Consider the following 12,679-nt stretch of genomic DNA (forward strand, 5'->3'; position numbering starts at 1 on the left):
CTCTTTTGCACTGAGTTTTGTTTTTTTGATCTTGTAAAAGTTGCTTCCTGGACTGCAGCTCCCAGACCGATCCACCCTACCCACCATGCTAGTTTAAGGATGCTGGGTGTTGTAGTCTGAAAAAAAGGAGCTCCCACCCCCCGCCCAGAAACCAGTATGTCAAGAACTGACTGATCTTGTAGTATATGGGCCGATGCCTCTGACCCGGTTCTTTTTCCAGATGAAGAGGTGGATTGGCCCCGATCCAGAGGCTTGTTATACAAAAGCTCTCAGTTCATGTAACAGAACGTAACGCATGCTGTTCCCGTCTGTTCTCGCCTCCGTTTGCTTTTTTCCAATCAGATTAAATTCTTTGGCCCAGGAATAAAGCTCTGGAAATTCCGTGCACGGCAGGATTATGCAAATAATTTTATGTGGGTGGGTGCGTATATGTTTGGATGTATATTCTGGTATATCTTTACGAAGCAACATGGCGTCTGGCCAAACCTTGGAACGGCCTGGGTACGTCTCGGCGGACAATTATATCATTAGCTGACCTTTGAGCGTTTGCACCGCACTAATTTAGATAATCCTAGATCTAGCCATTCTTCTTATTTTATCCTGTCCTGTTGATTATGGCTTTCCCTGTCTTTTCTTAGCAAAACATCCTTGCTCTTTTTATAACACATGCTGACCCACCTTTCCTTCTAGTTGCTCAGGCTGGCGTTTTAGATTTATAGGAAACTTGTAAAGCGAAAAATAACAGAGACGAGGCAGCTTTCAGGCAGAGGCAGAGAAAGCCTCCAGCAACCATTTTAAGAAAAACTGATATATATATTTTTACTAGCGGTAGACAGTACCAGTCGGACCTCCCTATCCGTGGGTTTGGTGTCCGCTGATTCGCTTATCCGTTGGCTGAAAATATTAAATAAATAAACCTAGAAATCCCTATTGATATGTATTTTCCAGGTGTATTTATCAGAACCGGCCACCAGAGGGAGACAGAGACCATGAAATGACAGAGACCATGAAATGTTCAATGCGTCCACATTTTTAGCATCTACGCAGGGAGGGCTTTGAATCTTATCCCCCATTGGTTCTCTCCATCCTACTGTATGGACTACAGATCCCATAAGTCTTCAGGCAGCTCTCAGATAGAAATGGCTGCCTAGGGAAGCATAATTGTCATTTCCTCCTAAATAGCCACCTTTGGGGTATTTGACTAAATCCTGCATAGTTCCCCGCTAGTGGCCATATTGGGGTGGGGTGGGTGGATGATAGGCCTTGTAGTCCACCTCTTGGGAGGATGCCGTGTCAAGGAAAGTTAGCGTAGGTTTCTCTCTCTGCTTTGAGCGAAGCTGCTGCAAGCTTAGTAAAGCTTCGGCTGCACCCGAGATTTCTGAAACTCCTTCTGCCAGTAACGACCCTAACGATTCCTTAGGGGCCGTGTCTGATCCAAACGCCAGCAGCATTACCAGAAGCCTACTGTGTTTTGAGCGGCAGGCGTGAGGCGACCCCTGACTTTGAAATGAAGCCAGAGAGCCCAGTCATGAAATAAATAAACCCCAGGCTGGAGAAGTCTCCTGCATCCACCCACATCGAAAGAGTTGCTTAATTTTAAAAAAAACAACTAACTCTTTTTTTTCAAGCAATGCAGGGATCACTGGGACCAAGATCATCAACCTTGGTTCCTCAACAAATATCTAGTGCAACACTTTGGGGGGGGGGGGTAAAGGATCGGCCCCTTGCCCAAGGGGCACCCGGGGGGGGGTTACTCCTAATGCTTTCCCTTTCCTTCGGGAAGGCTCCTTTTAAATCCCTTATTATGGGACCATGGAGAGTTTCAATCCACGCAGCACTTAACGTGCGTGCAATTTCTGCCCCACCGCATCTACTAAAGATCTAGCCAGTGGCTGAGAGAACGTGGTTGAAGGGAGCCCACTTCTCCTCAAAACATAGTCCGATTATCTTAACGGCTTAATTTGTTTTTAATTTTACCTCTGTTTGCAACGCCCTGATACAAATAGAAAAAGCAAGAAAAATCAACTTTGGCCCCTAGCGCTGGTTTCTTGCCTTTGCTGAATTTGCTTTTCTTCTTTATACAGTTCTAAAGTCTGTGTGCTTCTTTACTATGTGGCAAGCAGACAATATTGTGTAACGCTACGTCTGCCCCACCCTGCCCCCCCGCCTCGTGGCTACCATAAAAGAAGGGGCCATCATCACACAATCTTTATTAAAATTGGCGCAATTCCGTAGATAAGAGAGGTTCAGAGTGTTTTGATAGCTGTGGTCGGTGCTGGGAGTCTGGATATGACCATGTTGTCGCTTCTAATACTATCTGAAGGGGGGGTGGAATGAATCTGGGGGTGGCAAATTTAGTTGGAAAGCAAAAGCAGGTCCTCCCAGTAAGGGGAACCAGGGTGGAGGGCTCACGATATTGAAAAGAATCAAATGAAAACCAGAATAAATTAAACATTATTTTAAAAAAAAACAATTAAACGATACACTAATTAAAATACAACTGTACAATTAAAAGCAAGTAAACATTAAAAACTGTTCATTTCAAGAAGTCCTTTTGGCTTGTTTTAAAATCCTAGAGTCACAGCGTTGGAAAGGGGCCTCTCAAGGCCATCCAGTCCAACCCCCTGCTCGAGGCAGGGATCCCAGTCCGAGCAGATCTTCAAGGATACTTTATTTGGCTTAGTCTGTTTTTGCCGTGAGGTGCTTCTCGAGGTCCTTGTGCAGAACGTTGTGTATGAAAAAATAAACATCAGTACAAAAGAAACGAAAAACACATTTGTGTCTTCCCTCCCTTTCAACGCAGCTGACCGGGATTCCCATGTCGTGTGCGATCAAGTTGCAGCTCAGTCTTTTTATGAAAAAAGTCACCGGCATATTGTAAGTAGCAAAAGGTCCTTGAACGATGGACTTCTTTTGTTAATATGAGGCTTGGGTTTTTTAAAATGTGGTTTCCCCCCGTTCCCCTCTGTTCAGACTCTTGGCGATTCCATACACTTGCATGCAAGCCTGTGGCCAGCCCTAAATTGAGAGTTAAGTGTTGTTGACAATCAGGTCTTCCGATTCTTATGTTTTGCTCCTCACCTTTCAGGCAAACAGGATCGATCAATCCCGTTGTGTTGCCTTTACTGTGGTTCGCAGAGGTAAGCCGTGTTCGCTGTTTGTTGTCATTAGTCGGTAGGAATAACAACTGGAAAAGTAGGCAACGTAGACAAAAAAATGATGACGGCCCATTCTGTTGTCTAAGATAACCCATGTATGATTTTAACCTTATGGAAGCGTTGACAACTGGCTTCTGGGTGTCGAGGTCTGCTCAGGCAGCCATTACAGAAATCCTATGTGCTGCAGGGAGAGGAAGGAAAAAGAAGTGATCTTAGGAAGAAGCACAAAGGAAGCGAGCCTGAGAGTACCAATCTGCATGCCTATATACAGATAAGAAAAGGAGAAGAAATGCACTCAGATCAGGCCCATCTCACTATCTTCCCGTTCATTGCACACCCCTCGTTCAGATTTGGCCCTCTGTCCCACGCAGTTTGGAGCACGTTTTCTTACAAACACGCACGTTTCCAAAGAAATTTGGGATTTGTACCAAGCAGGAGATTATTGCGGGTTTGAACGTAAGCCAGGTTTAACTGGTTGAAAGTTTGTGGCTTCATTTCATTTGGGAAAGAAGAAGAAGAAGAAGAAAAACACGTGTGTGTGTGTCTAAAGGTTCAGATCCCAAACAAGAACCTTGTATAAGCGGGTTTTGTAACAGTTTCTTCAACCCTTGGCCTACACGAGGCTTGGCATATTCAGCTCTCTTGCTATGAATAAAACTTCTGTGGATGGCTGGGGAGAAAGGCTAAATCTCTGTGTTGGATGAAAGCTCCCACCACCTCTGCCATCGCTCTTGTGAGCTTCCCAAGACAAAGCCACAAAAGAACAATGGTTGTTTATTATTCAAAGCAAAGTGTGCTGTTTTATATACCATCCCATAGCGCTTAAAGCTATCTCTGGGCAGTTTATAATTTAATTAATGCAGGCGACGCATGGTGTCCCCCCCCTGCCATGCATGAGCTGAATACTCAACTTACCGGCCTTCAAGAGTGGGAGGTTGAGTCAACCTCAAGCTGACTATCGGAGTCCGTCTGGATCAAAATCAGGCCGTGAGCAGAGTCTTTACTGCAGTACTGCGGTTTAACCACCGCATCACGCGGCTGTATTGAAGCCGTTGAACTATCTTTATTTCTTCTTCAGTGCTCTTTAGAATCCTGCTTATGAATAAATAAACCCAGAGCCTCATATCTCTTCCTTTTTCTTTCCTTTTTTTCTTTTTCTTTTTGAGCAGAGTGGAGACATCGAGGGCAATGTTTTAGACGAGTACTACGCCTACATGGTGCTCCTTCCTTCTGTGATCGAATACGTCCAGTACTGCCTGGTCGCTCTCGGGGGGTTCCTGCTCATCATGGCGGCCTTCTTTGGTTTCAGAAGCAAGGTAGGGCTGGGACCGACCGCCTCCCCGTCCGGATCGCCTTGGCTCTCGAAATTCTCTGCTTGATTTCCCCTTTGATTCAACCCGATCCAGCTGAACCGTTCACCTGTTCCGAAGAAGGGGTTGTTAAAAGGGAGAAAGGTCTCGGGGTGCTTCCCCTGAAATGGGGATTCGCCACAAGCGTGATTATTTCTGGTGTTTTAAAAGGTAGCGAAAGCAACCAGCGAAGTGCGTCTTGGAAGTCTGGAAGTCTTGTCTTTATAGCGTTAGATAGTTTGCAGGATACGTGGGGCAGAATTGGCTCAAGGCTATGTACGTTACACTATGGTATTGAGTTCCAGCCTGTAAGATTACTCAGGATTCCCATTTGCAAATTACAGAGGTAACGCAGCCAACGTCCCAAAACACCTGGCGCAGGCTGCCTTTATGTCTGTTCCTTGCAGCTCTGCCTAATTGACTTAAGGCGGTTAAATGGCAAATCTCTTTGTTATAAAATCAAGCGTGAACAAACCCTGTTCCGGGAAGCCGGGCTTAAGCAACCGCTTCTGACAGAGCCCCTAAAACCAATTAAGTGCACAGGGCTGGGTGCGTGTTTTGCTAAGGAGCCGATCACATCGCATAGATCTTTGCCTCGGCAGGTGAAAAGGGCCCTGAAATTGTCTTCCGCGTTGTGAATTGTTGAATCGTACTGAATCACTGACAGATTAAGAGGCCTGGGCAGTTGGTCCTGAGTTCAAGAAGCATTGTTCCCTCTCTCTCTCTCTTGGGTAAAGAGAGAGGGTCTCCCAAGTGAGACTGAAAATGAACTGTAGGGTGCAGGGTGTGGTTCTTGCCAGGAAATGCATTTGGGCCACTAGGATGCTTCTGTCCCATAGTACTGCCTCCTGAGAAGTCCAGCTTTTTTGTATCTGCTTTAAAAAGTCATGCTGCTAGTCCCTGTGGGTTTCTAGTCGGCATTGGTCTGTGACGATAGAAAAAGTCATGTAAAACGTACATAGTCCCTGCAAGAAGCAGCTAGAGCATTTTTCATATGCTCAGCAGTGGTCCCCAACCTTCGGGCCTCCAGATGTTCTTGGACTACAACTCCCAGAAGCCTCCACCACCACCTCTGCCAGCCAGGATTTCTGGGAGGTCCAGAACATCGGGAGGCCCAAGGTTGGGGACCACTGCTGCTAGAGGCCCTTAAGGACAGCAAGAAGACATGTTAAAGCAGGGGCAGGATGCAACATCTGGGTGCAACCCCAGATGTTATTAGACTGCCTCTCCCATCAGCCATAGTCCACATAGCCAGTAGTGAGGGATGCTGGGATTTGCGGTCCAACCATCCCTTGGACAGGACACTGATTCCCATCTCTTGTTTTAAAACCTGGAGTGAAAGGAGCCGGGTTTCTGTTTTGTATCGATGATGCTCAAGTTAAGTGGATCAAATGCATTTCATCTGAGCCGACAAGGATTGAAGGGGTCCTTTATGGGAGCTTTGAAAAAAAACCCGCCTGACTTTTCTTCCCTCCCAGGTGCAAAACCTCTGGGCCGCGGCGCAGGACGCGGGGTTTTCTGCTTTGCCTTTTAAGCGCAGAACGTTCCCAGGCCTCGTCATCTGACGACGGGGCCCGTCTTTCTCAAGGGCTTCCCAGATTTCTGGCTTAATGTGGGTTCTTGGTGTGCGGCTGGAACTCGGGAAGCCAGACCGAGGAGTAAAAGAAGGTAGAGGAGGTCTTCCGTTTCCCCGAGCTCTTGGTGTGTTTCGCTCTTTTCTCGCGCTCACTCTCTATGGGCTCCTGGTGTGGTGTCGGGATCGCATCTGGCAGCGCTGGGAAACCCGAATGTGGCCGAAGGGGCTAAAGGAAGGTCTTGCCAACACCTTTAAGGAAAAGGAAGAGGAAGTGTATAGTTTAGGGGTACCCCTCCAGCTCAAAAGATCTTGAGGAGTGTAAGCTGAGAGGGACCGGGGAAAATCGCCGCCAGCCAAGGTTAGGGAACGGAGGTACTAAATGGCCACCCGCCTGCCGATCTCTTAGGCCCTGGCAAGGAAGCAGTGGAAATCCCTGTGACGTTTCCCCCGGGACATGGCAGACCCCGAGGGATAAAGCTCCCTATTAACCGAGGGGTGGTCACTCCCTCCGGCCAGTTGCCGCTGTAACGTCACTTGTGTACGGATGGGCCAGAGAGAGGGAGGGAGTCCCGTCTGTCATCGTGAGGTTCTGCAAAAGTTAAATATAAGACCGTCAGGACGGCAAGGGAAGGGAGCGAGAAAGAAATCCCCCTAGAAAAGTTGAAATGTGTGTGTGGGCTTCCGTTGTTTCGAAACTGCTGGATGGGCACGTTGGTGTGAAAGCCACACGCAGGTTCTCCCGAGTTTGGGGGGTCCGAGGCTGCTTCTTCGGCCGTCGCTAGCGCCTTGTTGTGCAGGCGTCAGGAGCATGACCGCCCCCTACCGGCGGGCAGAGTGGAGCAGAAAGTATGGAAAGAAGAAAAGGAAGAAATTCCACGGGAAAAGACAATGTGTTGGGTGCCACTTCTGTGGCAAAAATAGGGGGTGGCCAAACATCAAAACTGCCCCACGTTGTTGAATTAAAGAATCTTCTCTGAGTCCAAAATACTTCCCTATCCAGAGTAGAGGGTTGCTTCTCTGGGAGTAAGGAAAGTCTGCAGTATTTTTGCTGGGATTGAACCATGCTTGCATTCCCGCCCCCCAATCCGATGATCTTGCCTTGGAAGGAGACAGCGGCTCCTGGGTGGATCATTGCTTCGGACCCGCCTGCTTTTCATCCGGGACCCCTTTTCTTTCCAGACAACAACAAAGTTGGGAGCAGGTTGATTCTCTTTTAAAAAAGAACGCTCTTTCGATGGAAATGTTGAAAGATACAAAACCCAGCCCCCCACCCCACCCGGGCATCCTTCACCGCAACAGGGTGGCGTTAATTGTGGACAGGAGGAGAGCGGGCCAGTTTTTTTACAACAATATTTGGAGGGTCCACTCCGTGTCACCAGAGGACGTACCACGTGGAAGTCCTGTGTGCATCACCCCCCAGCGCTAAACGTAGACCACGTATTGTATTACTTGATTCTTGTAGGCCTGTTATGACTACTAGTCGTGTTCATTTCCCCCACCTTACGGCTGCATGCTGGAGAAATTCTGACATTGTGGATGGCTCTTTGCACCGTGCCTACGCGCGCCTCTGTCCTGTGGTGGCCTTTGGTGACATTTTAAGTACGATTCAGGTCTGCGTATGAAACGAGGCGAAGGGAATCCTGGAATTAGCTGTTTGTTCTTGAAAGAACGGCAGCCACAGGCCTGATTCGGATCAGGAAGAAAATAGGGTGAGGGTCACAAATTCAAGACTGTTCTACCCCCCCCCCCCATCACAATCTTCATCCAGACAAGTTGTCCCGTGTCTCTACCATGAAGTGCAGTGGGCTTTTTAAAATATCCATGCAAGCGTAGAGAACAGGTGGGTGTCCAGCTTGGCCCAGTATAAGAAGAACAAGACATTGACTAGGTTACACCTCCGGGGTCTAATACCAGCAGACCTTAACTAGAGGTCGTTGAACTTCTTTTACAGGAAAGGATGAATCCAAACCTTAGCATGGAGTCCTGTTTTCTGGATGTTTGCTCCTACATGAAGGCCAATCCTCATCTCTGAAATCCTTTCTGTTAAAATCCCTTCCAATGAGTAGCACCGCTGTCTGTAATTCTTAGCTTACGCTGTCAGATTTTAAATATACAGTGGTGCCTCGCTTAACGATGATAATCTGTTCCAGGAAAATCACCGTTAAGCGAAAACATCGTAAAGCGAAAATAAAAACCCCAGTGAAACGCATTGAAACCCGTTCAATGCATTCCAATGGGGTAAAAACTCACAGTCCAGCAAAGATCCTCCATACGGCGGCCATTTTCGCTGCCTGTATAGCGAGGAATCCATCCCTAAACACAGCGGGGAGCCATTTTAATCACCCGGCGGCTATTTTGAAACCGCTGATCAGCTGTTCAAAAAACATCGTTTTGTGAAGAATCTGTTCCTGAAGCAGGGAACCGATCATCGCAAAGCGAAATTCCCCCCTTCAGACCATCGTTTTACGATCGCAATTGTGATCGCAAAAGATCGTCGTTAAGCTGTTTCATCGTAATGCGGGGCAATCGTAAAGCGAGGCACCACTGTATACATATATATATATGTACCTACATACTTCAAAAACATTGTGTAATGAAACTCAAAAAATCACACTCAAGCCAGTTTAGAATGGTGTTCGCATGAAATCTTCATTTTCTCAACAGACCCTGAATCTTTCACGGCAGAAGAACGGGTCTGTTGTGGATCGGACCCATTCTGTCCCAAAGGTTTTAAAGGCCGGATCCGGCAGTGGCTACAACTATTGGGGCCCTCGGGTAAGAGACCCCCCAGAGGGGTCACTTTAACCTGGAAGAAGCCGGGCATGCAAGCCGGGAATTGATTCCCATAGCTTTTTGCCTCCTTGGGCGCACCATGCAAAGTTAAAAACGGTGCTGTGTGCTAAATCCTTTGCTTGGGCTCAAGGCCGGCACATGTCCGAGCAAGAATTTATGTCTATGTCTATCTTTCAGTCTCTTGCACTTGAGTTTTCGGCCCCATAAAGTAACTTATTTGGCATGTTGATTGTGTGGATAAACCCGTTTGTAAACTGATCTGTCCCCCCCCCCCCGCAAAGGGAGAAAAAGGAAAAGAAAACAAAAAGTTACCTGTTAACATAGCCTATTTTTAAAAAAGCACAAATGTGAACAAACCATTTCAAATCTGGCTTGACCGCAGACTTCGTCTCTAAGTAAACCTTTAAATCAGATAAAACTAGGATGCCAAATTACCTTTACCTCCAATTAAAGTAGATTGTGGAAATTAGCTCCCCTTGATTCCTACGATCCCTTCTTTAACAAAATAAAACTTCAAAAAAAAATTCATCCCTCCTTTTAAATAACGATAACCATCTGTTGTTAGACCGTGCAGCCTAAACTGTTTTAAACCAGACTGATTATTTTCCTAGGGACAGTGCTTTTTATTTTGGAGTAGTAATAAAAGTTCAGAGCCTAGAGGTGCCCTTCACCAGTCTTGGGAACGAAAAAACAGCACCTTGCAGAGAGAAGTCCGACTCTAGTTGAATGCCAGCAAAATAAAAGGTAACGTTAACTCTCCTTAAAAAAAAAAACAACAACCAAAAATCAAAACAAATCCGACCCCTTTAAATTAGCTTGACTTGGTTTAAAACCTAGTTGGGTTTTAAACGGCTGCTTCCGGGGCTTGATCTGATCCTTCGGAGGGATTTGGATGGAATGGATGCCCTCTGGAATCCTAGCCAGGTGCCACCGGCGTATCACTCTCTGCTCTCTGTAATCTCTCCTGCTCACGGGACCCACTGGCTCTCTTGACCTCAAAACCCTCTGTCCTCCTTTATCTGCTCTGTCTCTCCCTCTTTTTCCTGAAACGACAGCTCTTGATGAAGTCTGGTGAGTTTCCTAGAAATGGCTACTGAACCCAGGGAATGCGCTGCTCGCTAGAAAACCCGGTGCTAAAGCTCATTTCTTCGATGCGACCCAATCCCCCATTTAAGCCTGTTATTTGTTTCTCAAGGTCAGCTGAAACGGGGATGAAAAGGGAGTCTTTTGAAATAACTTCTACCCATATAGAGATGGCTGGGATAGCTCAGTGGTTTAGGTCTCTGGTAGCTGAGTCCAAAGGTTGGGAGTTCAGTTCCCCCCATGGTGCATTTTCAGAAGAGCCAGCCTGGGTAGCCTTGGGTCAACTGTACAGTCCCAGGGCGCCCCCCCAGAAGAAGGGAAGGATCAACCACTCCTGAATATTTCTCTACCTGGAAAATGCTAGCGAGGGTTGCCAGTAGCCAGAATTGACTTGACAGTACATAATCACGATGATGATACCAGAATATGAAATCTATAGACCCCCTTCTCTAAATTTGCCCATTTTTTTTAAAGCCATCTGAGTTTATTATCTTGTGACAGTGAGTTGGTGTTGTTCAAATGCCTGCTCATGTCTGTCCAAATCAGCTGCTGTTAAGCTTCTCATTGGACAACGCCAGATTCTTTTGTGGCCAGGGAAAGAGGAAAAACAGCATAGCGAGTTTGTTTAAGGACAACTCATCCCTGCAAATGTAGGAACACGACTGCTTTAATCATGCAGTTTGCGAATTCTCTCACCAAGTGGAAAGCAGTCTGAACAACAGACACATCAACTTTATCTCTAGTTCAAATGTGCCCTCTTGAGGCGATATGTGGCATTTCACCGTGCCAGGGTGAACTTGGGTTTAACGTTGTGTATGATGATGATCAGGCTTATTCATCCCCCTACTTTCTTCTTCCAGCAGGGAAAAAGAGAGAATGGAAGTGGCCACATTTTTTCACATTAACCACAGTTTGAATCTGTTGTCTGAAAACCGTGGTCAGTCTTAACTATGATTAACTGAAACAAGCCACCTTCAGATCATGGTTTGTGACCTTGAAACGTGTGGGGGGAATGTGGGCCACGGGGGCCAGACGCTTATGCTCAGCATCCTAAATCATAGTTCCAGAACGGATTTGAACCAAGCCATGTTCTTCCCGTGTGCCTTGTGAATACTGACGCGCCTAGAAGAACCTAAGCCAAGTATAGGTCAGTGTGGACTACAATTCCCATAAGTCTTTGCCATTGGTCATTTCTGGCTGGGGCTGATGGGACCTGTAGTCCAAGCATCCAGAGGGAACCAGACCGTCTACCCCGATCTGTGTTGACCCTTCCACACACCAGACTTAGCACGCTTAAAAACGCCGTCCCCGATGCCAGTTCTAACTGGAACGGTTTGTTTCTTCCAGAGCGATGCTCCGAACCCGTGGAACGACCCCTTTCCGTCGACCGAGACCACTCCTCTCCTGCAAGAAGACGCCAGTGCCATTCACCACCAGGGCCCTTCCAACACCTAACCCACTTCACTTCCCTCTTTCTGGGTCAAGTCTTAACCAATACAAAGGCTGTGGGTGAACGGGATGGTTGAAGCGTGTGACACACACACACCCACGCACACCCAGCCACCCGACAACTGCAAAAGCAGCCGCCTCTCGCGGATCATGGATCTGTGGCGAACCATCAGAGAATGTCCTGGTGTCAAAAAGGGATGGGAACCCTTGGGACCCGTGTAGGCACATGGGACAGACAAGGCATTTCCACTTTGGCAGGAAAAAGCATTGATGGACCAGGGTTCTTCACCCTTTTCTCTTCCGTGTTTTCTGCCCCTGAAAACTGATGCTTAAGCCCTTTTCCTGTATTTTAATGGTATTTTTAATGGAATCGGGGCAGGCCGTAAGATCTGGGAGTTATGCTCCTTATCTACCTTGATTGGTGGGCTATGATCGTGTTATAGAGCTAGGCTAATCTAAGTTTGGGCTGCCGTTTAAACTATCCTTTCTCCCACCCACCCACCCGGCCCAAACTTTGGGGAAGAAAAAAAAAAGTTTTCCTAAACACGCCGGTATTTCCAGAAAGGTTTTCTTTCCACCCTGCCCTTCCTTCCACTCTGGAAATAAGCTTTCCCCCCCCCCTTCCCCTGTAAGCAGCGTTTGATCTGACCTGTAGAAATTAAAACTTGGGGCAGTGGGAGCAGACAGTGAAAACAACGCCGGCATAAGCTCGTCAGATAAACGAGCGAATTTCCGGGTTGTCTTCCTTTCGGGTCCAACCCCCAGCATGAATTCCTTACTGCCCTTTGCACACCAAAAGCTATCGTAATGCTGAACAACGGCTGTCTCTTAAATGCTGCCATTTGTGGAATGTGCGGTGTGTTTTGTTTTTTAAAAACCTAACTGAAAACCTGGATGCCTGGAATGAAAAGGGCATTAGCTTCTTCCTTTATGTTTAACAACACTGGTGCTACATTCTGGGCAAGAGTGGGAGAGATTGAGCAGAAGGAAGGGGGTCAAGGTTTGGCTTGGTTTGGTTTGTTTGTTTTCTTTCAGCTTTGGGAACAAAGTGGTAGAAGGTTTTTTGATGATGTTTTTACCCTCTGGAGATGCTTCCAGGTTCAAACGGCAAACTCTCTATGATCCTAGCTCTCAGGGTTGGGGTAATGGTGGCTGCGTTTTTCATTTTTGTTCCATGTTGGCGTGGACGGTGCCCCCCCCCCCCACGTCAGTTATGCTGAATTCCAGCGGTGTTCTGCCAAGAGAGCAATAAAAAAATACTTCACATCTTT

The 12,679-nt window shown here is 47.1% G+C and overlaps 1 protein-coding gene across 4 annotated transcripts in view; it reads left to right on the plus strand.

Annotated features, from left to right (window-relative positions):
* Positions 1 to 12,679, plus strand: part of SCARB1 (scavenger receptor class B member 1) — a 31,594-nt gene extending 18,915 nt beyond the window's left edge. Inside the window, exons 9-14 of one of the 4 annotated variants that reach the window (XM_072983612.2) lie at positions 2,804 to 2,877; positions 3,089 to 3,140; positions 4,328 to 4,474; positions 8,748 to 8,858; positions 9,488 to 9,620; positions 11,307 to 11,895. In XM_072983612.2, coding sequence (XP_072839713.2) covers positions 2,804 to 2,877; positions 3,089 to 3,140; positions 4,328 to 4,474; positions 8,748 to 8,858; positions 9,488 to 9,598 — 495 coding nt within the window. In that variant the 3' untranslated portion in view covers positions 9,599 to 9,620; positions 11,307 to 11,895. Of the gene's footprint in view, positions 1 to 2,803; positions 2,878 to 3,088; positions 3,141 to 4,327; positions 4,475 to 8,747; positions 8,859 to 9,487; positions 9,621 to 11,306 lie in introns of all 4 variants that reach the window. The other 3 variants (XM_072983613.2, XM_072983614.2, XM_072983615.2) reach the window with 3 other exon arrangements.

The sequence above is a fragment of the Pogona vitticeps genome, chromosome 14, assembly GCF_051106095.1.
Source record: "Pogona vitticeps strain Pit_001003342236 chromosome 14, PviZW2.1, whole genome shotgun sequence".
Classification (NCBI taxonomy): Eukaryota; Metazoa; Chordata; class Lepidosauria; order Squamata; family Agamidae; genus Pogona; species Pogona vitticeps.